The sequence below is a fragment of the Ylistrum balloti genome, unplaced genomic scaffold, assembly GCF_031769215.1.
Source record: "Ylistrum balloti isolate Yb309-2 unplaced genomic scaffold, AGI_CSIRO_Ybal_v1 Utg370018, whole genome shotgun sequence".
NCBI lineage: Eukaryota > Metazoa > Mollusca > Bivalvia > Pectinida > Pectinidae > Ylistrum > Ylistrum balloti.
In genome coordinates this window covers 753,526-775,845 of record NW_026782087.1, presented here as the reverse complement: position 1 = coordinate 775,845, position 22,320 = coordinate 753,526, and the positions used below count along the sequence as shown (strand labels likewise).

Below are 22,320 nucleotides of genomic sequence, written 5' to 3'. Positions count from 1 at the left end.
GAAGCGACACCTGTCGGACAAAAATTAGGTTATTCATTACCCGGATGTAAACTTCTCCAAAATGGCGTTGGTGACAGGAAAGATTGAAAAGGTGTAAATTTTGTTTCCTTTGCGGTGTACAGGTATGCTATTATGTATTTTATTTGCTCAGCAGTAAACCTCCTCTTTATTAAACAAACTTGTCTACTTCACGTGTATTGAAAGTTGTTTGATTTCATGTATACATGAAAGGTGACACTCCAGGGTGTGTGGATGGTCCGCATTCCAGTGTCATCCTCAGGAATGTTACTTGACTCATATCGCTGTCTGTATCCCCCAATTCATCTATGTGTCTACATCCTAAACACCTCTAACCGTTGTTCTTCCATATTTTATCTTAAGCATCATTTTAACTTAAACCGTACCTGTGTACATGTGTTGAAATCTTGACTCACCTGTTTGACCTAGATAGGATTTATAAACTAGTCACCTCTGGTTTGTTTACAGTATCTTTGTGGATATCGGTATCTTTGTAGTTTGTACCCGATGTTTGATCGAAAAAAAGAACTTCGACAGAGGCGTTTTAGGCTGAGCATTTCTCTGTACATGGAATATTTATGAATTGACCATACCTGTTGTATTTTTGGTTGATAAGGCTACCTGATCTAAGACACCGGGAAGATTTGATGAACTAATATGCACACATTTTGCATTATTGTTATTGTGTACATTTTTTGCAATGATTATGCTACCATAGTTTTGAACCAGCATAGGCTTTCCATTTACATTATTCCTAATGTGTTCAAGCAAATATATTATAAATATATTAATTACCATAATTAGTAATATTAATTTGATATTGTGCTAATCCCTAGTGATTCAAGCAAATTAATTTTAAGACAGTTAATTTAAATTTGACATAATGATACTGATAGACAAACTAGTGATCAATGGAGGTATTACAAACTTTTCTTTAGATAGGAGCATAAAATGATACGTTTATATAGATAAATCGTTTTTGGCCAATTTTCATTTATTCTAACAATAAACCTAGTAACATGTCAAATTGAATATCCAAAACCCAAACAATAGGATAGCTACTTAGTGAGTGATTTGTTATGCATTGTTAACTAACAAATCTTTCAGGACATCTGCAGTTTGATATTTTTATATATGTACTTGATGCTATTTTCAGTCAACGTTAAATAATATGTTATTGATATTTCACATTATTCTTCATATATGAATGAGTGTTCATCCATTTTTTTTCAATTGATAAAAGGTGCTGACTAGAATATAGAAATAAACAACATCCATGAAAATGAAGCTTTATTGAACTGCATCATGAATGATCATATTTTCAAGGACCAGAATTAATCATGTTCGGAAAATTGATGTTAAATACTCATGCAAGCCGTAAGCATATACTAATTATTTGATATATGTGGCTGTTTGCATTGAGGAGAACTTGAGGATAGGCAACTGGAATATGTTTAATAAGTGACATAATTCATACACATGGAGATGTAAGGAATGAATGTTAAATATAAGGAATACCTATTAAAAAAAAGTATATCAGTAATTATAATTCTGCATGACTTCTCCAAACTGACCATGCATAGAACAAGAATCATTTGTAGCTTAGGATGGGTTCTGTACATGGACATTTTGTTTGGTTTCAAGAGGTGATCGGTTTGGAGAAGGACTGGTATTTGGAAGTTGTATATAAAGGCTATAATATTTGTTCAGCAAAGTTGGTAATACAGTATTACTCACATTACATATGTAATATGGTTTTGAGTTTGAATACTATCTGGCGGTCCTAATGATATATGGTAAATCTTAACAAGTTTGTAAGGTCATTAAATCCAAATATGAAAGTTTTATAGTTGTCAAGAGTACTCAGTTGAGATAAAATAATAATGCTTCATGCTACATTTGAAAGTAAGATCCATAGAATGACTGCTTTTATCTGCAATAAATTTGGAAGGAAAAAAGACAGCATATTATTATTTAACATACAAGGTTTAAGTCATTATACCCTGTTGCTTTATATCATACGGGTTAAGATCATGTAAAATTGAATGCCTGTATAATCCATTCCGACATATTTTGAAATTTCGTTCTTTCTGCTGATTTTGCTCTTGACCTGAGTGTATTGTTCTAGGTTCTATTTTAACTTTAAATATCTTCAAAATCCATATCCAAACTTTAGATGCCAGTGTTGTGTTTTGTTTAGTTAAAGTAAGGCAGTTGGTATCAAGATAGGAATACAATACTCCAGATTATTTTGGATGTTATTAAAACATCAGTTGTTGTACCAGGTGTATCCTAGCTAGCTGTCAGTGAAGTGTCAAGATGTTTCAATACAGCTGGTAATTCAGTGCAAGTAGTGAAATAAGCAAATGTCTCCAGGTTTAATTTCGATGTTGCCATTTTGGTAATTTCTTGATTTTTTTTTGTTAAATTGTAATTGTTAGTGTTGCAAATGATGCTATGCCAAAAGGTCAAAGTTCAGCATTAGTTAGCATGAACTGCATAGTTAGTAACATATATTGTACTAGAAAAATTGTTTTATTATATTAGTATTTAGTATTGTCAGTTGTAGAAAATCCCCCTTTTTTTCCCTCCTTTTCCTTTTACATGAAGAGCACTTTGTTTTCTTGTCCTATAATGGTATGTATTATCTGTAAATGATATCTCCCTGGCACTGAATGGTCATGAAGAGGCATGCTATGTTGTATTTTATCCTTCCTGGATTGCAGTTTATCACCTAACACAGTTCCCAGCTGAGTCATATTTCATAGTTGGTATCAAATTCGTTTTCCTCAAAGAAGATATTTGATGGGCCTGGATAGTTTAACTTTACAATTCCTGAAGCAATATCTCTTCTATCCATGGTTCAGTGATATCTGGGGGGGAAAAAACAAATAACAGAGAATGCACGTAGATATTGTCTGAAGCACCAACTGTTGTCCTTATCAGCGAGTCTAACCACTTATTGTAGAGTAATTACTGTGCATCTGCTATCCCTCATGGAGTATGCTAGTGTAGTTTGGACAGTGTTGATCAAGACTTCAGTTAGGAATATACCATATATTTATAATGTGTCCATAGCATCCTTAGCTCCACGTATATAACTGGCTTTTATTGGCATGAGCTTGTTGCCAGAATTAGTGAGATGTTAGTGTGAACACAGGAAGAGTCACTATGATGTAATCCTAGAATGATTCGCACACACAAAAAGCCTATAGACTCATCACATATAGGGAAGTCCTGAGAGCTGAGGCTTTGTATCTGACATACTCATCACTGAGATTCTGCATTGTCTTGTGAAGATTTTCTCTTCTGTTACATATGATTGTGAAGTGCTATTGAATTGTTTGGATACATCTGTCTGAGAAAAAATGTAAGTTCACTTTTTCATTATGGAAGCAATCTGGAGGACCAATTTTTTATCTTGATAACTTTTGGATTTTTTTCTGGTGAGTCCAGAGCAACATTTCCAAAATTCTGATGAGTCTAGTTACAACAAAGACTGATATTTATATATATATTGGATGCTCAAAATTAGGGTGATTCTTGGAGGAAAAGCATGAGTCCTGAACTCGAATATTTGAGTCCCAAAAATGACTTTATCTGTAAATTCAGTAGGTATTTTTTATAAACTATATCAGGCATTTGATTTTCCTTGATGATTTTTAGAACTGGAGTGTCTCAATATCTTGAAATTCAAAATGGAATACATATTAGAGTATACTCATTGACTATTTTGAAAAGAGGCTTACTTTCTGATCTAATTGCATAATGTTTTATTTGGGAGGGAAGCTTTTGGTGAAAATATTTGTATGATTGTTATACTAGAGGTAATAGACAATTTTAGAATAAAAAAAAGTTAGGAAATTAAAAAAGAAAATGTAGAGAGAAAATAAATCAAAGGTAGTCACTTTGCACTGAACGTTTCAGTCTTGACAGAGTCCAAACTGACTACATAGCATACATATATGTCTTAATAATGTTAATGAAAAGATGATCCATAGCAGATTGCTATGACCACACATTCATGTGATATACTGTCATAGAAGCAAGTTTGAATTTCTTCTATGAACTACCCCTAGGTAATTTCCAAGGTGAAACCAGATAGGCCAGGTCCATGCCTTAGGGGAAACAAAAAATTATGATGTCCATAAGTTGCATACTAATTCAGGAATAGCACAGTTTTCAGTTCATACTACACAACACATGACTGTGAAAAATTGAGGCCTTCTTATGTATTTGAAAAACAAGCATTTTATATACAGTAATTGTTATATTCCAAGCTGCATTCAATTCTGTATCAATGCAATTTTTCAGTGATACAAGTTACTGGAATAAAAGTTATATGATTTATAACTTTTTGTTGTCACATCATGTATAGATGTCTGTTATTATTTGGGCATAGTTAAGAAAGCATGTATTTGTGTGGCCAATCAGGAAGTTATTGTATACTATTCAGACTGTTCATTTAACTAAAATTTACTTAGAACTCCACATCGTCTTTAATGAAGTACATGTGCCTCCAGAATATCAAGTATCACAAGTATCAAACTTACCAATATGATTAATATTATCATAGATAAGTATAAACTAAAAAGTCAAGGTCAGTTTTTGTTCAGAAATGAACAACTCGTATATGTTAACTTCAGCAATTTACTTTTAACAATTTCTTTTTTTTGGTGGGAAGTTTCATTAAATTCACTTATATATAGCTTATACATGTACTGAATGTGTTCCACAGCTGCTGGTCTGTAAAGTGATATCCATCCAGTTATTGAGTCTACTATCTATGTATGTTTATCTCAGACAATTAGGAAAGCAATAAATAAGTTAATTTACATTGCGCCAAAAGTTATTGCCAGCTTCTCAGGTTTTGGGGTTTTGAGTGTTTCGAGTTTGGAGGATGTGCTAACCTGATGTTTTCTGACATATAAATGGGATAGAGTCAGACGTAGTGTGTTATGTGTAATCTCTGGTTGTTCACATATCTGGCATGTTTTTACCTTATCCATCAACACCATACTTAGACCTATTATGATCCTGATTACTTTGTGATTGTAGAAAAAACAATAGAGAAACAACCAGGGCTTTATTTTGGTGTAAACTGTAGAGGTTAGACCTTGAGGGTATAATGTCACTGTAATTACAGTTCATTATCAGTTTTGTACAAGATAAAGACACATTGTGTGACTCTTTCATTACTGAACATCATTTTTACCTACGTGTAAATGCTGACACCACAGCATTGTCACATTGACATAAGTATTTATGGAGGTATAATTCTTTTAGTACAATCAACACAAAACTCAGGTATGTATATTGGTATGTGGGTAGACCTCACCTACATAATCCTGAAAATGTTCCTAATGGAGCCAAAACTTATACACATGAGCTGGATAGAAGGGAAATTGTTATGCGTGATTAACTGCCATACACTAGAGTAGGAAGTACTATCACATGATATCATTACTTAGAGTTACTTATTAGATTAACCCATTTTACCTAAGGTTGATTATTAGGTGACAATCACACCAGTCAAAGTCATGGGTGACTTCAGTTGGAGGCATTACTTACATATGGTGGCAGCTCAAATGCCCCAAGGAAATATTTCATTGTTGAAATACATCTTATCTAGATCTTAAAATAATGGCCTGACTCCATTCTGTTGTAGTATAAACCACTACCTGTCATACATAAAAACAGGTTCAGCATGTTGTTCCAGGCATCTGGATAATGTACAAGGCTGGGACATTGTATATAACAGGGAATATGGAAACTGAGAATAAGCATCCCTGAGAATAAGCATCCTGAAACATGTTCCAACAGAATGCAAAGTACCAGAACATTATGTTTATCCATCAATTATATATATATAGTGGTGTCATAAAGTTTATGGCTTTTCAAGTTTAGCCATGTTAACTGAGTACCTGTAACAGGTAATATGACAGCTCTAAAAGATGATGTTATCTGCAAGTACCTGTAGGTACACAGTTTAAAATGTATGAATAGCCACACATTTACAGGGTGAAAATGGTTTGGAATTTGATTGATCCTAAATGTTTTTATCAAATACAAATTAGAACATTTGGGTGGCGCACTGGTTACACACTCCCCTTTCAGCTTGGCGGTCAGGGGTTTGAGTCCTGGAATGGACATGAGAGGTAACCTGCCTGAACATATGGGTTTTCCTGGGTACTGTGGTTTTCTTCCATAGTAACAGAACATTTGTCATATACCCACATGAATTTTTAGTTATATTACATGTGATAAAACTGAGCAGTAAACTCTGTACAAGTTCTTCTTCATCTGGTGAAAATATTAAATATTGAAATAATGTTGAAAAAATGACGTAATTGAAGCACTGACCTTTGACTTTTGGAATGCCTTAGCCATGATAATGTGGATGTGAGTAGAAAAAACAGGTGTGTTCAAATTACGTACCAAGAGGCAGCACTTTATATATAATCACTTCGAGTTAGTGAAGTTTGATATTGTGCATCTAATCAGTGTTCTATTTTCCTTTTTTTTTTTTTCAGATATAAACTGAAAAATGTTTAAGAAGAAAGGAAAGAAGATAGAAATCTCTACACCCTCTAACTTTGAACATCGTGTGCATACTGGTTTTGACAGGGATCAAGGAAAATATGTAGGCCTCCCCCCACAATGGACTGGTATTATCATCCCAGAGGAAAATGATAGACGCAAACCTATTGTAGATCCCTCTACCATCACCCAAACAGAGATCCTCCCTCTAAAGGTAAGAGATAAAACTGCAACAACCTAACTTTGTGGTTATGTAAAATCTAAGACAGCCTGGTACTTTAAATATAATCAAGAATTTTATAAAAAAAAATAATTTCAGATATGGATTTTTTTCCCTGTTAGATCTATGAGTGAATATTGCGCAGCAATTTAAGTGGAAAATGGTAGTCATATAAAACTCTGAAAATCAAAATGAAATGGAATGTTTCATCACATAAAATGATTATTCATTAAAACATGGAATATTTCTGGTCTTAATTATTATTATTTATGAACATGTGAATAAGAAAGTGGAGAAGACTTTCTTTTAAAATGTCGTATATTCTAATAATTTCAATGAGATTATTTGAATCAATGAATATTTCAATTGTTTGCACTTAGTTATTATTGTTTCATTTCCAGACAATTATTCGAGGTCATTCCACACAACAACTAAATGGCTTTGCGCCATCAGACACTAAAATTTCTGTGGCACGGTCAAACTCCTTACGACAGGGTAGTCCACCCCCACAAAGACAGAGATATGTTCCTGACAACATGTATCCCCCAGTACCAGAGAATGAAATGCCTTCTCAGCGAGGAATGCAAAATCCTTATGGACAGCGTCCAGGTTATGGCCAACCACAGTACAGACAAGATGGAGGCACTCTGAATAGACAGGACCCACAATATGACAGGCGGTACCCACAGGACAAGGATCCTCGTAGAGAATATAGAGATCCTTGGGATAGAGATCCAAGGGATGGGAATCCTCGTGACCCAAGGGACATGCATGACCAACGAAATATGCGTGACCCAAGGGATTTCCCCCCAGAATATCGAGGAGGCCCCCCTCCTGGCAACAATTACAGACCAGATGGAACACTAGAGCGTGATCGGAGATCTGAGGAAAGTTATGAAAGACGTCAAAATGAATCTTTTGAAAGGCGACATAACGATTCTTTTGATAGTAGGAGAAACAACGATTCATTTGAACGACGAAATAATGACTCATTTGATCGGGATGGTTATCGTGACCGACCACCTCAAAATATGCCACATCCCATTGCCAAATACAATCAAATGCCAGCAAATGGTGGTCACAGCCCCTCAGCTTATCCCCAGGATGACTACAGGCACAATCAGATGCCCAATGGAAATTCTATGCATCCTCAGGGCGGCCCCCAGCGACATCATCCATCACAACAACAACACCCTGATATGCCCTATGGTGCACAGAAGTCTCCAGCTGGACTACAGTATGAACGGGTAAGTCTATGTTAATGTAATTATTGTCTGATATGTTACTGTTTCTATGCATGTTTTTTAGATGATTTTTGTACTACTGATTTCTTCTTTCCAAACTACATGAAAGAAAGGTGTCAAATCATGTACAATATAATGAGATATGAAATTTCCATGATCAGTACATCATTCACATATAAAATGAGAAATTATTTTGCTGCTGTGTTATAGGATGTCATTATAGATGGATTGTATATATGATAATGCATTATATCATCACTGTATATTCAGCAAACTAGGCCCTTCATTGTGATCTATAGTAAGGTAGTCCTAGAGCATACTTTGAAGAAAATCTCTCAATAACGGTGTAATACAATCACATACCAAAATGTTTAATTTGATGCTGCAACACATTTACCTGTGTGACAATGGCTGACACTATGAAAATTCACTTATATTGTAATACTTACATTATGTAGACTAGTTTGATTGCTATTATTTTTACCCGATTGATGCATTGATATTTTTTTCCTGTTGGATGTGCCATTGATGAAACGCTTACAACAATGGTGTTTACAAACATGATTAGCATGGTGTTTTCTTACAAATGTGGAATTAGTATTGGATTGTGGCACGGTCATTTAAAATTAGTAGTTAGCATGTAGGAAGTTAAATTATCTGGATGCATGAGTGTTGTCTTACATGCTTTTAACTTGAGATTAGCTTGTATATAGGTGCCGGTATCATACATGTACAGGGCAACATGTGTCTGATCAAAATCGTGGTGTGGTATCTTATATAAAAAAAAAACTTTTACTCTAATGTGACATATGAGAAGCCAACATATGGCATTTCATAATGTAAATTTCTGATTTGTTTTATAAATTTCATGTTGGATAAATAGTTATAAATTATTGAACTTGATTGATGGGTTATCGACAAGCCATTGATCACTGAGTTTAACAAAAAGACAAACTTTAGTTCTGTACCTAGTACTGTGTTTGTTCAGGAGATATCTAATTTGAATGGATATCATTTTAGGCTCACTACAACAGCAAACTAACTCTACTTTATTTTCTGTTTTACTTAACCTTGAAATTAGGATGCAGCTGTATACTTGAGGCACTTTAGAAGTTAAGTAGATCGCGTGTGTCAGTGTACCAGTAATATACCAGCTGATGTAGGTTGGTTAGATCACTAGTATTGTCTTAGATAACCACAGTTGGTACGAATGACTTTAGTGAATTCACGATTTTGTGTACATGTACTATAGATTAATATATTTATAGGGCTAAACGGGGTATATGTAGTATTCTATTGATGTGACAACTGATAATGATATGCATGAATTTTATGTTTTATTTCAGGATAGATAATAAAAACACAACCATACACCAGGAAATACTGCTCAGATTTTGAACAGCTGTTTATTTTGTTTTGATATATATCATAAAATTCCAAATATGAGATGAGTTGTGTGTACATACACAGCATCAGTGAAATGTTCCCGGTGTGTGGAATACAGTACTAGTGTTACTAGACATCAGATAATGTCTCCAATACTTCATCAACTTGTGGTCTGTTGTTAGTATTTTCTGGTGTAGGTTGCATTTAATGGTCACATGTACATATTTGGGTGTGAACTGAATACACTGGATCTGGCAGAGTGACATCAGACAGATGTTTGTATTAGACAGCACCTTATGCAATGTTGTGTATACATATATTATGTTTTTCCTTTGTTTATAAAGTCGTCACCTATGAAAGGCGGACCACCTACTCCAAACAAACCTTCCAACCTGCAGCCAGGTGCACAGCCTCACTACCCATCATCTCAGCCACCACAAAAATCACCAGGAAAAATCCCCCCCTCAAACAAAAACAACCAGCCCCCACCAGGCTCCGTGCCAGAGCAGCAGAGATTGTCACATGACCAGGTTGGAATCTCATGTTTATCAATTAGTAATTAAATGGTAACTGGTATGGGTACTAATTAAGATTAGAGAGCACATACTTCTTAATTTTTCTAAAGTAGCTGATTATCTCTGGTTGTGGGTACTTACACGTTATTAACACTAAGTGTTTGAGCTAACAGTTTGGGTGTAAGAATTAAAACTCTCTGATTAAATATCTTTTATAGGGATCCTATTCTGTCTTACACTGTTTCTGACCTTGTAACAAACAATTGTTGTCCTTCCACACACAGCACATTCCAATGACAAAAGATTACAGGTTCACACACCTTGTTTCTACGTATATACACAAGCTTTCTTCTGTTGTAACAGTATTACTTTGTGTTATCGCAGTAAATTAGCATATCTCATTTTACACTTCTCACACAAATTCCTCATCTACATAAAGAAGTGGGATACACTATAGAAAGTCAAATTCTTTGAGAAACAGATTTATGAAGACCTGACTGTTCTCCAGGAATTTGATGCTCTGTATATATATCTGCCATTTGTTGTTGGTGAATCTGTCCATACATCATTCTAGTAAGACTTCACATACAGCTTTGTTTCTTCGATAAAACATCACATATGTTCATTGCTAATCAAAAGGTATGTGATGTTTTATCTGCCTTTTAAAAATACTTCATTGGCTGTTACCTATATGAGTTATGTCATAGCCAGTATCTTATTTTTGGAAGGCCAGTTAATGTCTGAATTCTTCAGGTTAGGTCACTGTAACCTGTATTTTTTGCTTCACTGACTATTTAACTTTCTGTGTACAGCTCCATTTTCTTGGTAAGACTGTTTGTTTAACACAGCAAACTCTATATTATGCAGATATATTCATCTGGAATACTTCACCACCCTATTTATATTTTCCGCTTCAGTGATTTTAACAAGACTGTTTAACATTTAGCTTCAATTTCATTCATAGTGAGAAAAGCAGAATTGTTGAATATGTATGATTTACATACATTTTCTTGTTTCCATCTAATTTGCTTAAATGAGGCTGTATTTTTTTTTTGTTTTTTTGTTTGGGATTTTTCATCAATGTGAAACACTAATCATATCCATGTACTCTCTTAAGTAACAATATTAGCTACTGTTGGTAAAGTTAAAATCTGTCATTGGATCCGATGTCATAGCTTGACAAACGACTGTGTCTGTTAAAAGAGTAAAACACTGACCCACTTTTGCATGGTGTTTCTTTAACCTGTGTAGTTTTGAATTGATTTTCATGCAAGAGGTAATCACTTCTCAAAGAAGCAGTATAAAAATTCTAAAATAAAATTACTTTTAACTCCAATTCTGGATGTGTATATTGCCAAAGGTTACTGTGACCTTTAATGACAGGGATCCAGATCCCAGAATACATGTATGCATGTTGTGCAAAGAATTTGTTAGTCAGTTACAAAAATTTGGGATATGAAACAATTTTCTGAAATAGTTTATTATACAACTTGTAAGTATACCAGGTACATTCATTTTCAAATATTCAATAATTGATGCAGACATCTTTTCTTGTTTTAATGTTTCTATTTGGAAATATGTTAAGATGATCAATTAACCAGCTGACTCTGCCATATCTCTGAAATAGTTACATGCATGGTATTCATGTTGTGATGATTGTCATTTTACATTTTGATGTGGGTAATGTGTGTGTCCTTGTTAGCTAGTGATGCATGTTATGTACCGTACTATAGATACACATATGTTAGAAGGTAGGCAAATGATATTGAGTTGACCTTTGTGGATGAACAAGGTCAAATCCTTTCAACACTTTTAAGAAGTATTTTAAATCTGGATGCATATTATCTTGATAGTTTCCTTTCAACTAATTTTTTTTTTTTTTTTTCTTAAAAGTTCTTTTCAGATTTCAGTCATTAGATTTAAACTGTGCGCTGTAATGATACCAATTTGCTGCTAATTAAATACAGGTCTAAAGCTTTAATAGTTTTATTGGAATTCTGATCTCAAATTACACTTTATCCCAAAATAGCATGTGATTAAAATCTATTGATTAATTGATACATTCCGGATAATCTACTAAATTCAATCATTAATTTCATCATGATTTTCAAATCTATCCACATTTGGAATTGATACTTAATTTGACAAATGCTATAAATATTGATAGGTTGAGATTTGTTTCAATCAAAGTATTGCAGCATACTGAAGTCAACAAGTATCGTGTGACGTTATTAAGTTCTATATGTTGATCTGATAGATGTGTATTTTTATTGGAGGTAAACTTAAGGTTAACTTTAGTGGATAAAGACAAGGTTTCTGTGAGAACATTCTGGTCAAGTTGTAAGGCTTCATATTGAAGTGATAAGTATATAATCACTTACATGCCATTACCCTGTACATGTACAACCACTACTCTTTTTACACAGGGTTAAATACCCTTTGTTCTAGAGGTGTATGTTTATAACTAACATGCTGTGTTATTATAAAACTTTCATTTTAAATTTTGATGCTGTTGAAATACTTTTGTGGATTCAGACCCAGATCATAGCAGAAAAAACAAACCATTAACAGTATCAGGTATATCAGTTGGACAATTAAATGTGGTATTAAGGCTTATGTTTTTATGTAGATTTTCTGTTATTCTTCTTTTTGTGTTCAGAAATGAAAGAGTTTATTTTTTCTTAATTTGTGTAATTATGTCTCTCCAACAGTTCAGAGCTGCCCTACAAATGGTGGTCAGCCGAGGTGACCCCAGAAATGACCTTGACAACTTCCTCAAAATTGGGGAGGGATCAACAGGAATTGTATGTATAGCAACACAACGCATCGATGGTCAGAAAGTTGCAGTCAAGAAAATGGATCTGCGCAAACAGCAACGAAGAGAGCTTCTTTTCAATGAGGTCCTTTTTTTTTCTGTTTTTAACAATTCATTGATACGATTCACAGCACTCCTGAATTGATTTTGAAAGTCAATGTTTTGAAACAATTTTATTAATTCTTTTGATGTATTGTATAAAATGTTATCACTTCTAGATCTTTAAAAAAGATAAAAACACATTACCTATATAAATATCATTTTCTCAATACATGTATAACTATTTTACCTATATAAATATCATTTTCTCAATACATGTATAACTATTTTAATTAATATGATCAGAAAGCAGCAAGAGCTGTACTACCACGAGCAGCTTCCTGGTTCTAACATCTGCTGTCTAATCTTCAGGTTTATTGTGATAAACAAAAAAACGTAACCCAACAGCTTTTTCTTATCTTAAAAATATTTTGAAGGATACATCGAAAGAAAGGCTAAAATATTTAGTAGAAAACTTGGCAAGAGATGCTTATAATAAACTCTCATTTCCGCTGTTGCTCCTACAGGTTGTTATCATGAGAGATTATCACCATCCCAACATAGTGGATATGTACAACAGCTTTCTTGTTGGTGATGAGTTATGGGTGGTGATGGAATTTCTTGAAGGTGGAGCTCTCACTGATATTGTTACTCATAACAGGTAAAAACATTTTTAGCTTACTTGGTTGAAGAAACCAAGTTGGTATAAATATTGGTTCAAGGCTCCCAGGCATCCAAGGGACAAGGCCTAAAAAGGAAAATTTTCAAAATTTTCAAAATCCTGTTCCTCTAGTAGGAATGAATGGATATTTCCAACATTTAGTTTTAAGTATTGTTGGGTGAAGGAGAATCAATCCTGTATAAATGTTAGGTCTCGGCTCCTGAGACAGGAGGGGCGGGGCCCATAAGGGGTAAATAGAGAAAAAGTCTGACTCTTCCAGTAGAAATGATTTAGTTTGCCCAAATTTGGTCTGAAGCATTCTTATGTGAAGGGGAATAGATTTTGTTTAAATGATGGGTCTTGGCAACTTTGAGCGGGAGGGGCCAGGTCCAATAGTAAAAACAGAGCAAATTCTTTGAAATACTTTTCCTCCTTTAGGGATGATTGGATTTTGTCCAATTTTGGCATGAAGCATTCTTGGGTGAAGGAGATCAGTTTTGTATAAAAAGTGGATTTCTATCACCTTAGGAGTGAAGGGCGGGGCTCAGGAGGGGAATGAGAGCAAATTCTTTAAATCATTCTTTTGAAGATAGAAAACGATTCTCTTCTAATTTGGTCTGAAGCGTGCTTGGGTGAAGGGGAATCAGTGTTTCTATAAATGGAGGGTTATCATCTTTGGGGAAGATGAGATGGGGGATAGGGGGGAGGGAAAGAGATGAAATTCTTTAAAGTTGTGCTTTGTAGAAATATCAGGATTCTTTCCCAATTTGATCTGATGCATACTTGGGTAAAGGTGAATCAGTTTGTATAAATAGTGGGTCTCTGCCCCTAAGGTGAGACGGGCAGGATTGAATTATGGAAGTAGAGGAAATTCTTTGAAATACATCTTTTATGGGAATGCCATGATTCTGTATGAAGGTAGTTAAAAGGCACCTTATTACGTATCTACTGGGAGTCTGATATCAAAGACATGGGGCCCAAAAGGGAAATTTAAGTTCTTAAAAATCCTTCTCTTAACAAGGATACTGTAAAAGTTTGGTCGGAGCAATTTTTATTAATGGTAAATCTGACTTCGTTGACCTTAAAGACGCAACACAATAGGGAAATTATTTGTCATATTTGAAATTCTTTTGTTAAATGACTGAATAGATGAATTAGCTAGGTGAGCAATGCAGATCCCTTGGACTTCTTCTTCTAAACTCAATGTAATTACAGCTTATAAAACCATGATCAACAGATGAATGTATACCTCTGTACAATCATGAAGTATATTTTTATAATTCTTTAATTCAGAATGGATGAAGTGCAGATAGCAACAGTGTGTAGAGCTTGCCTGAAGGCTCTGGCATTCTTACACTCTAATGGAGTCATTCACAGGGATATCAAATCTGATTCCATCTTACTGTCCCAGGATGGTAAGGTAGGTAGCATTCTGGCATTGACAACTTGGCTGTAGAACCAGTGATAAGTGTTTGTCAAGTCATTTGTATATGATGATGCTTGTAATTGAGCATCTGTGATGAAATATTTTGATGTCTGAAACCTGAAGGAATATTGACTGCTTCACCTGAAGCATCATGATACAAAGCCTATATCTCATAACCGAGGGAGAGGCTGATTGCTGGATTCAGGGTGTCCATCAGGCTTTCTCTGAATAAAAGGTTGCCTGGAGGATCACCAACAATACATTGTAAACTTAGTGTGAGTGATCTGTACCTATGTAAGTTATGTTGGACACAGATGGTGGACTATTCAAATTGCTCTGCGTCTGTGGTCCCTCATCTATCCGCCCATAAACATGTTTTGTTAACGCTATTTCTTGAGAAGTACTGGATGGATCTTTCTCAAATTGCATTTGTAGGTTCCCCTTGGTCCCTAGTTGTGCCCATTTGATTTTGGAACTGATAAAAAAAAAATCTGACAGGCAGCCATCTTGGTTTTTTTCAATGAAGTTTATTATGACTATTTCTTGAAAAGTACTTGATGGATCTCTCTATCATTAAGAGCAAAAACAGAGAAGAGAAAAGAATGGAAAAGATCCAACATTCAAAGAGCATATAAAGATCAAACAATGGTGGACACCAAGATCCCTCTGGTATCCTTTGTTTTTCTTACCTTTTCCAAATGTTCTTGTTAAGTTTATGTGAGTGTGAGAGTATTGAAATAAGATGAAGGATGGATGTTAGAGTGGATATTTGAAACTGGTTTTGGTTTTTTTTAACTTCTTTATGAAATATATTTTCATGATTGATATTCACAGGTAAAATTATCTGACTTTGGATTCTGTGCACAAGTGACTCAGGAATTACCTAAACGCAAATCTTTGGTTGGAACGCCATACTGGATGGCACCAGAGGTCATATCAAGATTACCCTATGGTCCAGAGGTATGTATTGGAGCTTTTGTTGCCAGGTACTGGATTTGTATGATATTCAGCCCCAGGTATACTGCTAATGTGTGACTACCAGTGAGGTAACAAAAATCTCACCAATAGCTTAACTTCCTTATAGATTAATTATACAACCATGTTACCCTTTAACCTAATAAGTTCTTGCGATCTATTTTGTTAAAGTTATCATTTTTGAAAAAGAAGTGTGAAGTATGAATCAAAGCAGTCCAAGGGATCTTTGGTTATTTTGTGAAAAACAAAAATTGTTTTAAACGTTAGAGTGGCATTGACTTCACACCATTGTCAAGATTTTCAAGAAATTGAAGAACTGGTAACTTTAGTAAAGGAGAATTAGCTTTGTTCTTTGTTTTATTTATGTTTTCACAAACTTCCTCATATGAGGGCTTATCGGTCTGTACACATTGGTTTATCACAGAAATTATTTTACCATGAGCATTTGATTTGTAGTGAAGAGTCACCCTTTTTTTTAGCTATTTGTGAGCATTTCATATCTGTTGGTAGGTCGACATTTGGTCCCTCGGTATAATGGTTATTGAAATGATTGATGGGGAACCTCCTTTCTTCAATGAGCCACCACTCCAAGCCATGAGGAGAATCAGGGACATGCCCCCACCTAAATTAAAGAATCCACACAGAGTAAGTACTAAGATGTTATATCTAATATGTACAGTGTCAGATAAAATTTTACCTCGGAGCAACCAACAGTCTTATTACAGTTATAGAAAATAGGTTGCATTCCCATAAAAAAATAGTCATGCATATAAAAATTATTTTTGCAGGTATCGCATCGATTGCAAGGATTCCTAGAAAAGACTTTGGTACGCGACCCTTCCCAAAGGGCAAATGCATTTGAACTGTTACAGCATCAGTTTCTACGAATGGCAGAGAAGCCAAGCTGCTTGGTGCCCCTCATGAGGAGTTTCAAACATAGTCCGTGTTAGCCTTCATCTGTCCCGTATTACATCTATACTCATCATTGTGTTAATTTCAGTCAGCCAAGGTCACCACAGATAAGCCAGCTTATGAAATTTACATTCAGTAAGGATTTCAAATTGTTGACATTTTAAAGAATATCACAAAAAAAAGTCAAAAGTTCCCTGAAAGTTGTAAAGGAAGCATTTATGTGTATTTATTTGACATTTTTAAGTGCAAATGTGAATGTTTAACTGGGGAAAATGAAGGACACCTGCCAGAAAAAAGAAATGAAGAGAACAACAGAAACCATTTGCTGATGTTTCAACTGGTTGTAAATTGTTACTGTTTATATATCATGGTTGTTGTAATATTTTTATGATATTGAATCTTGTAGTTATTTGGAAAGCAGCAGGCTGTGACGAGGATTACATATCAGGGATATAGTTAAGAACAGTGAATTAAACTTATCAATATTTTAACACCTTTATACATCAAATAAAAATCACATGCATGTGTCATAAAATGTTGTTGATCATACTAATAAAGCTGAAAGATGACTGAACATGGAACAAAATTGCTGTTTGGACACTAATTCTCTAGTGTTATGAAGTGTTACATTGGAATTTTAATCATTTACAGTCATACGCATTTCATCATTTCATAACATGTACATTATGTATTGATGTCAGAAATAAGGATCTGCATGAGACATTTTGTCATGAACATCCCCACAGTATGCAGTGATGGTTTTCTGCAAAGCTCATCATCTGTGGTATCTGTGGATCCATGTAGTTCACTTATTTATGAACCTGCACAATTTAGCACAGACTGAAGAAAGGAGAACTACGGTGTTCATGAAACCATTAACCTGTGCATTTTGTAAAGGATAAAGTGAACTGTGAAGTTCATCGTCTCATATATTTCCATATTTTGTGAAGAAGAGGTTAATTCATCATTAAGAAACCTGTACATTTAATATAGGACATAGAGTTGTGGAGTTCATCAGCTCATAAACCTGTAATATGTGACTGTTTGCAAGATAAAGAAAAGTAAACTTGTGCACATCAGCCCATAAACCTGTACATTGTGTGTTATGTTCAATCTCATAAACATTGATATAGCTGAAGCTTTGTTAGTCACATGTTCATATTCAGACAGAGGCAGCTGGCTTGTATTATATTGTCATGATACTTGGACAGGAAATGTAATTGTTCCGACTTTTGTAAAATGTGACATATTTTCCATTTCATTTCATGCAAAGACAAATTATAGCTTATATGATAAAAGAACCTATGTTTAGGCAGGATAAGTACCAGTTTTGGAATATGCATGTACCATGATTAAAGTTTAAGGCTTCTTTGTTAACATACCAGCCCCAGAATGAATCTCCAGACTTGACCATATCATTGGGATAAAATCTATATTGAAATCTTAAGTTATAAAGATGAACTTGTTTTTAAAAGTACTCTATTATTTATGACTTTCATATATCAAAGGAACTGTTATCAGCTTGAAAAATTAAATGATTATTCGACATCTAGAAATGTACACAGTAAAGGATATATTTCAAACCTCTCATTCCATACACCACTCATTGATTAGGTGTGTACAGTTTAAACATCATATCAATCATTTATCAGACACTGTTGTTTACCAGTCCTGTGTTGTATACATAGAAATCATTGTTTTATATGATTATGTGCATTTACACTGTTTTATCTTTACACTCGGTTGTTTCTGTGTTTGTGAACGTTATCCTTTCATATCAGCTTATATACCTATATATATTTATGTATAATATATTCTTTGTTGCCATTATACTGTAAACAACAAACATAAGTAAGGAAAATCGTCATTGGTTGTTTTCTTGTTTTCAAAAGCACATATCGTGGTAAAGTGAGATGTGATTTGTTGAAATTTACAAGGGAATGGGGAAACTCGTCCATTGATGGAAATGCTTTGGTCTTTAAAGATACGAGATCATTTCTACAAAAATCAAAGGGTTATTTTTACCTGTAAGTTTTATAGGGAATTTAATATCATTTTTTCCTCTTTTTGCGTTTTTCTGTATACAAGAAGCCAGTAAAGGGAAGTAACACATCTTTTCGACAGTGCTGCAGGAAGTGTTAATTCCCAACAGTCATATTTTGTACATCACTTTCTACCATCGCCTAAATAATGTTAGTGTTGTAAAAATGTAAATTAAACTGTACATAGTAGTTGAGTAGCATAGTGTATATAACTATTATTTCGGTTGGTGTGCTTGAAGAGCACATCCAATATTGAAGAGACAAGTATAATATATATAGCCTACTATATTAAAATTACATATACTATTAATGTTTACAAAATACATCATCTATCATTATTTTGTAATTACTTGTTTTTCTTATGTGTTTATGTTACGTCTTTGTTTTGTAAGGTAATGCCGTATAAAATATAGCTGTAAAAAGAACAATCGGAGTCTAGCTTGTTTTAAGATGTCGATGTTCATTAAACATCGAGTCTGTTAGTAAAACAAGAAAAAAAGCACCATCAAGATTGTTTCATACGTTCATGTTTCTTGTAAATACCAATTAGTCATGCATTTGTTATGGCATCATTACTTGTGTCTGCTTTGTCAATTTTACCTCACTCTGACTGATCATGTAAACTAATATGTCTTTAATACAAGTTTTAGATTGTCATTAACAAATTCAAAAATGATACAGCTCCTGTCTGTGATACTGAAAACAGAAACCCTATCACACTAAAATATAAAACACTGTCGATATTCCATATTTTATTTGATTCTCTTTATAGAACTAATATTTGGGTTCTCTTTTTTTTTTTTTTTTTTTAAAGATGCATCACCGAAAGTGATCAGAGCACTGAAAAGGTTCAAGGTTTAATATAAAAAATCAAGCACATGTGCAAGTTAAAACTTATTTTTTTCCATTTTTAATGTTGTCAGAGATTAACTTGTTAAAAGTATAAGTGCTATTTATGAAGAATCATTACTACATAGCAAGGAAGTTACAGAAAAAGCATGTTATATAACTACAAAAGAAATGGAATACTTATCTTACTTTTACAAAGATAAAGGATATATTGCATGTATTACAAAAAGGAATTCCATACATATTAGCACATATATAGGATCTTAAATGAGTTTTCATTTCATGTGAGATTTTATGAAACAAGTCTTTGAATTTTTATTTTTTGTGACCCTAGGTGAAAAAAAACCTGAACTTCAAGACAAGTCTAGCAAGTCTTTGTGAGCAAAAATTAAAACTTCAAGATGAGTCTCATAAAATCTCAGATTGAATAAAAAGAAGGTTTTTTTTACCACATAACTCTGAAAAGTTAACATTTTGAAAAGTTTACAAGTAAAGATGATTGAAGACAATAGCAAACTGAAGCAACTTTTGTTGTCATTTTCAATTTATGATGGAATGTCACTGTCCATACTATCAGTGGATAAAAGGCTAGTTATGTGATAAAAAGGAATATATTAATGGGAATTACGGAATAATATTATAATGGTCAGCAATATTTTGGAAAAAAGAGCATGCATTATTTTTATATTAACTCTTGAGATCACAGATTGTATTTACTTGTGTGGTAAATGCATGCAGATATTTATCCACAGAATTACGGTTAAGAACACATTGGTTACCGTAAATTCAGATAATGTATTTATCTATAATTAATTATATAGTCAACATTCCATTTTGTGTATAAGAAGTTAATACCATTATGTGTCAGAGTAAATGGATTATCGGATAAAACTTACATGCTGAAAAACCCAAGGGTTGAATATTTTTTTAACACAATAGATCTACCACTATTTATTGTTCAAAGAATTTGAAAACAAGAGACTATATTGTTGAAGATTTAGAGTATATTTCTTATTGTATTACATTCCATGGAAAAAAAAGCACCCAACAAATTCATGTTGAGGGTAATGATCATTGTTGCTGTGTCAGAAAATACCAGTAAGTGTACTTTTATTATGTATAGCCAGTCGGAACAAAGATTCCATTAGCCAAAGGGAGATAAAAGAATCGCTAACCAATTTCGTGTCTGAAATATGATTCTCTCAACAATACTGTCTTGGCTAGATTTTCTTCCAAATCTTGTTTTTATGTGATCCTTTCACATGTCAGGATTAACGAAAGTATTTAATCTGATCCTGAAAAGGAGCAATACTCTAACACCAACGTTGAAAATTGGTAAACATTTGTCATACTTAAACCGATGTCATTTAAATGAGAGACGGCCATTTCATTTTGTTTCTTTTATAATGTACTTTGAAAGAACCTACAAAAAACTCCAAGAGGCAACATCCCATAAGTTCATTTCTATGTGGTAGTTTCTTCGAGTTTTTGCTTGCATTTTCCCTTCAGAGTTTCTTGACTGCATATTTTTCCTTATTTTTATCAACATTGGCTTTCACTTCTGTTGTAATATCATAAACATCCATTTTCATTTTTTAATATTTTCTGTGTAGAAATGACCATATGTTTTGTTTCTAGGACATGATGTGAATTCTATTTTTTCAATTTGCTACTTTTCTATTCAGAGTTGGTTTTGTTAAATTCATTTTTTCTTTCAAAATTACAGAATGATGGATACATCTAGTCTACAGCATTAGCAAATTTTAGAGAAAACAAGTTGCTGATAAAACAGGAGTTTTATTGGCGGCTGTTTGATTTGCATGAAAAGAACAAGTCTGACCAAAAGGACCTGCCGTGTTGTACTTACGTTGAACAAATTATATTTAGATTTGCCCACTTTGATCATTCAGATATATAAAGGGCAGACCATACCTCTCTGTAGATGACGTCTGCTTCTCTTGTTGTAGTGCGGTGATGTCCTTCTTCAGCTGTTTAATCTTATCTGCTCTCCAGTTCACATGGAATCAAGGTGGTAACATCAACAGGACAGGTGTTTTTGGTCAGACTATACATTCTTATTCAGTGATAATAGTTCTTAAAGATTGTTATAAGTACAGATTCTGATGATATTTACACATAGGTACTACAAGCTGGCTGTTTTTTGCTTGTTTATTTTCAGAAGATAAACTTTGTAATATATTGTAAATGTTTTTGTAATATAAAACTTTAAACTTGATGCAATTTTTTTTAAAAAATAATAGTACTACATATACACATTTGTATTATCAACTGATTATATACGAGATGGGAATGGATTAATGATATCATTAATAAACTACAATTTTATATAAAAAAGGAGTTGTGTTCTCATTGCCCTGTGAGTCAGACCTTGGAGTCACGAGTCAGATGTAATGTGATGGCTTTATAGGTCATGAATCGGATGTATCCTATGATATAACCCTATGAATCACAAGTCATTAAGTCACCTTCTCTAAGTGCTTCAAAGTTTAAAAAAAGAAATGGCCTGGACTTCAATTTGAGGTCATTAATTTTTTGAAATTTAAAATTCATGCAAAATATTAGTTACAACTTGTAACACATTTGATCTTAGGATATCGAAATGGGGTCCACAATCTATTTTAAAAAAAAAAATCATCTGTGCTTAAAAGGCCAAATAC

General features: G+C 33.7%; 1 protein-coding gene across 2 annotated transcripts; it reads left to right on the top strand.

Moving 5' to 3' along the window:
• Positions 1-58: 58 nt before the first annotated feature.
• LOC132548549 (serine/threonine-protein kinase PAK 4-like) lies at positions 59-21,991 on the top strand. 2 transcript variants are annotated; one of them, XM_060212411.1, is made up of 10 exons: positions 59-122; positions 6,552-6,772; positions 7,180-8,025; positions 9,753-9,938; positions 12,635-12,823; positions 13,305-13,438; positions 14,732-14,858; positions 15,699-15,824; positions 16,350-16,484; positions 16,628-21,991. In XM_060212411.1, the coding sequence occupies exons 2-10, from the start codon at positions 6,566-6,568 to the stop codon at positions 16,787-16,789; spliced, it is 2,112 nt and encodes a 703-aa protein (XP_060068394.1). In that variant the 5' UTR covers positions 59-122; positions 6,552-6,565; the 3' UTR covers positions 16,790-21,991. The 2 variants fall into 2 exon arrangements, with proteins under 2 accessions (XP_060068394.1, XP_060068395.1); XM_060212412.1 differs by lacking the exon at positions 9,753-9,938.
• Positions 21,992-22,320: the final 329 nt, after the last annotated feature.

Bases quoted from the DNA above. Each gene is read 5' to 3' on its own strand.
- LOC132548549 (XM_060212411.1), top strand. From the start codon at position 6,566: ATGTTTAAGAAGAAAGGAAAGAAGATAGAAATCTCTACACCCTCTAAC. The intron at 8,026-9,752 runs GTAAGTCTATGT...TTGTTTATAAAG, and splicing joins CTGGACTACAGTATGAACGG to TCGTCACCTATGAAAGGCGG. The intron at 14,859-15,698 runs GTAGGTAGCATT...TGATATTCACAG, and splicing joins TACTGTCCCAGGATGGTAAG to GTAAAATTATCTGACTTTGG.